At 40.7% G+C, this 3,033-nt stretch overlaps 1 protein-coding gene across 1 annotated transcript; it reads left to right on the top strand.

Moving 5' to 3' along the window:
• Positions 1 to 1,196: 1,196 nt before the first annotated feature.
• On the top strand, positions 1,197 to 2,785 carry SARC_13819 (hypothetical protein; the record flags this gene model as incomplete). Its single annotated transcript, XM_014292049.1, has 3 exons — positions 1,197 to 1,608; positions 1,927 to 2,104; positions 2,565 to 2,785. Coding segments are annotated over exons 1-3 (418 nt in total), but the record flags the coding sequence as incomplete, so codon positions are not given.
• Positions 2,786 to 3,033: the final 248 nt, after the last annotated feature.

Below are 3,033 nucleotides of genomic sequence, written 5' to 3'. Positions count from 1 at the left end.
TATATATACATGCATACATAGATAGATATATACATAAATACATCCAAACGTACGTATATAGATATATAAATACATACGTACATACATTCATTTAGACGTCATTGATATTCTGGGTTGATGGTTTTGTTTTGTTAACACCCCAACCATGTACCAAGGGGATACGATTTTAGAGAACCAACCCCAAAAGGTATATCCCAGAACCATTCCAATTCCCAATATTTTTAGGTCTACAGAACCAGAAAACATACCCAAATGCGTACGAAAAGGCGGCATACGCATAGCGTGTTTGGTTCGGTTGGGTGGGCTTTTGACCATGGTAAAATAACGGTTAAGCACACAATGGCACGTATCCAAGTGTTTTAGAGAGTGAATAACACATAAATAGTAATATCACTTCGTAATGAAGCAAATATAGAGCCATATTTAAATACACATAAAATCATAGCTTTCTGAAAATTGAACTTTCAAAAGGCTATGATAACCCCCCCTTTTTGTTTTATATATATATAAAAAACTACAAAAGTAAAACTCTATATTTTTAGAATTTTCACTAAAAATCCTGGTGGTTAAACCCCCCCTTTTGTTTTATATATATATAAAAAACTACAAAAGTAAAATCTCTATATTTTTAGAATTTTCACTAAAAATCCTGGTGGTGGCTGGCTAGTTATATGTCCAATGAGATGTAAGCGATTATGTTCTTTTGTCGGCTTGATGGAGAGTCGGATATTGTATTTCCTATTTAAATACAAACTAAATATGTAAAATACTTGTAGTATTAAATACTGTCTGTAGACTCACTGGACCGCAGCACGCGCTCAGCTTTTTTAATTTATACTCAGAGGCTTGGAGCTTCATAGGATATGCACAGTATATACGCATAGGCTTCCAGCTTTAGATTGAGTTTTACTCATTTTAATAAAATATTCACGGGTCGGACATCTAAAGCCGATTTAACGCTTGGAGATAGGGTCAACTCAATCCCCAAGTTCGTACTATTCTATTCTAAAAAGTATAATCCTAGTAAAATATATATTTATTTATGATGTTAGTTTACGACCAAGATTCGAGTATATCACGATGCATTTTCGCGGACAGAAATCCTTGGTCGCCTGCGAAATAGATTTGCGGATACGCTCTCTATCTTACACCTGTATGAGCGGCCGAACCCAACAACCTCTATTCGCGGAGTCATGCGGTAGACCTCTCATCGGGAGGGTGTTTTAAAACCAATGGCGCATAGTTTTGTACCACGACGGAATTGACAAAGTATTAAACATAGCTATAAGCGAATACAAAACAATAAGTTCTTCTCGCAAATCCAATATAGCTCTGCTTCTCAACTCTCATTTACGCAGTTTGTAACGGTACTTGATATCCTCGGAATAACCACAACATGTTGGCCAAACAACAAGTAGCACATCCCACCCCTGATGGGGACGATGGTGAGGTCAGAGATAGTTTTACCGATGAATCTGCATTCGATCTGGACCTGGCATGCAATGAATCACGCACCTGGATAGAGGCAGTCTTGCAGGAGGCAATTCCCGGAAAAGATAACAAGCCGTTGTTTCGTGAGAATCTGAAGGATGGCCAGCGTTTGTGTCGGTAGGTGATTGTGCAAATATGTACTAACGAGTGTTGTGTATATTGGTTGAGCAGACAATATACCAACATTCGTGGGTTAGCTGTGAGATGTTCTTTCTCATGGCACTACTTCGTAGGTCGTGTTGATTAACGAGAACAAGGATAAATATATGTTATTTTACTGCAGTCGTAGGTGCATACTGCGTGCATAAGGGTTTTAGGGTGTAGATAGAAGTCTCCATGCACGAGATGTATCTACATGAACTGAGCACAATCCCTGCGACCCTTACTTCATAAATTCCTAAACCCTAAAACCGGAAAACCTCTACTCTCCCGCAGGGGAAAAATATGTATCTGATAACGAAGGCAACAAATACTGCCCTGACTGTGCATGTCAACGAGTTGAGTGTGGCAAATACACTGGCAGCACGCCCGCGGTTGTGAACGGCCACAAGTACTGTCCTGCTGCCTGTGTGTGTCAGGACAAGTCGTGTGGCAAGCCTTTCGTGAATGACAGGTAGGTTTGTGTGTGTGTTTGTAGACTTGGTGGTATGCGCCTGGACTGCGGTTTACAGTATCTGAGTAGAATATAATATCACAAATAGCTTGTACAGTAGTGTCAATGATAGATTAATAGTGTAAGTGTGTATGTATGAATCTTTGATACACTTGTGACACGTCCGTTGAATTGCAAGTCACACGTACTGTCCCACCATCTGTATGTTTCATGATTAGTCATGTAGGATGAGTCATTAAGTTGCGTGTTATATACCACCTGTGTGTGTCACGACTTACACGGAGGCGTGAGTGACAATTATGTGTGTGGGAAGGTATTACACAGCTATAGTATGTATGTGGGAAAGCATGTCTATATCAGTGTAGCTATCTACGGCTGCCCCATCACCTGTTCGACCCATGCCGACACCATGTCCAGACTAATCAGACACTCTCATTCCATACATCTACACTGCCTGCAGGTTCAAGGAGGTCGACGGCCTACGGTTCTGTCCTGACTGCGTATGCCAACGCCCTGAGTGTGACCAAATCCCCGGAGACGCAGCTAAGACGGTCGATGGCAAAAAGTATTGTCCCGGCTGTGTGTGTGCGGATGAGGAGTGCGGAAAGCCCTTCATGAACAATCAGTTCAAAGAGGTCGATGGCGAGCGCTATTGTCCAGACTGCATGTGCCAGCGTCCAGGTATGTTCGAGGTTGTGTTGTGCTGTATACACGAAAGCGTCAGTAGCATACGTCAACACGAGCTGCAGGTATTGTCTAAGTGGTGTCTGTGCTATTGAGAAATGTGTCAAGGTATGTATACTTAGGTCATATACCCATATATATATATATATATGAATATGAATACGAATATGATTGTATGTAGATGTACGTACACGTATACGTACAAACAGAAATACACAAATTTACTAATATATATATAAATCTCT

Source organism: Sphaeroforma arctica (assembly GCF_001186125.1).
Source record: "Sphaeroforma arctica JP610 unplaced genomic scaffold supercont1.3782, whole genome shotgun sequence".
NCBI classification, from domain to species: Eukaryota; class Ichthyosporea; order Ichthyophonida; genus Sphaeroforma; species Sphaeroforma arctica.
This window is presented reverse-complemented; position numbering and strand designations above follow the sequence as displayed.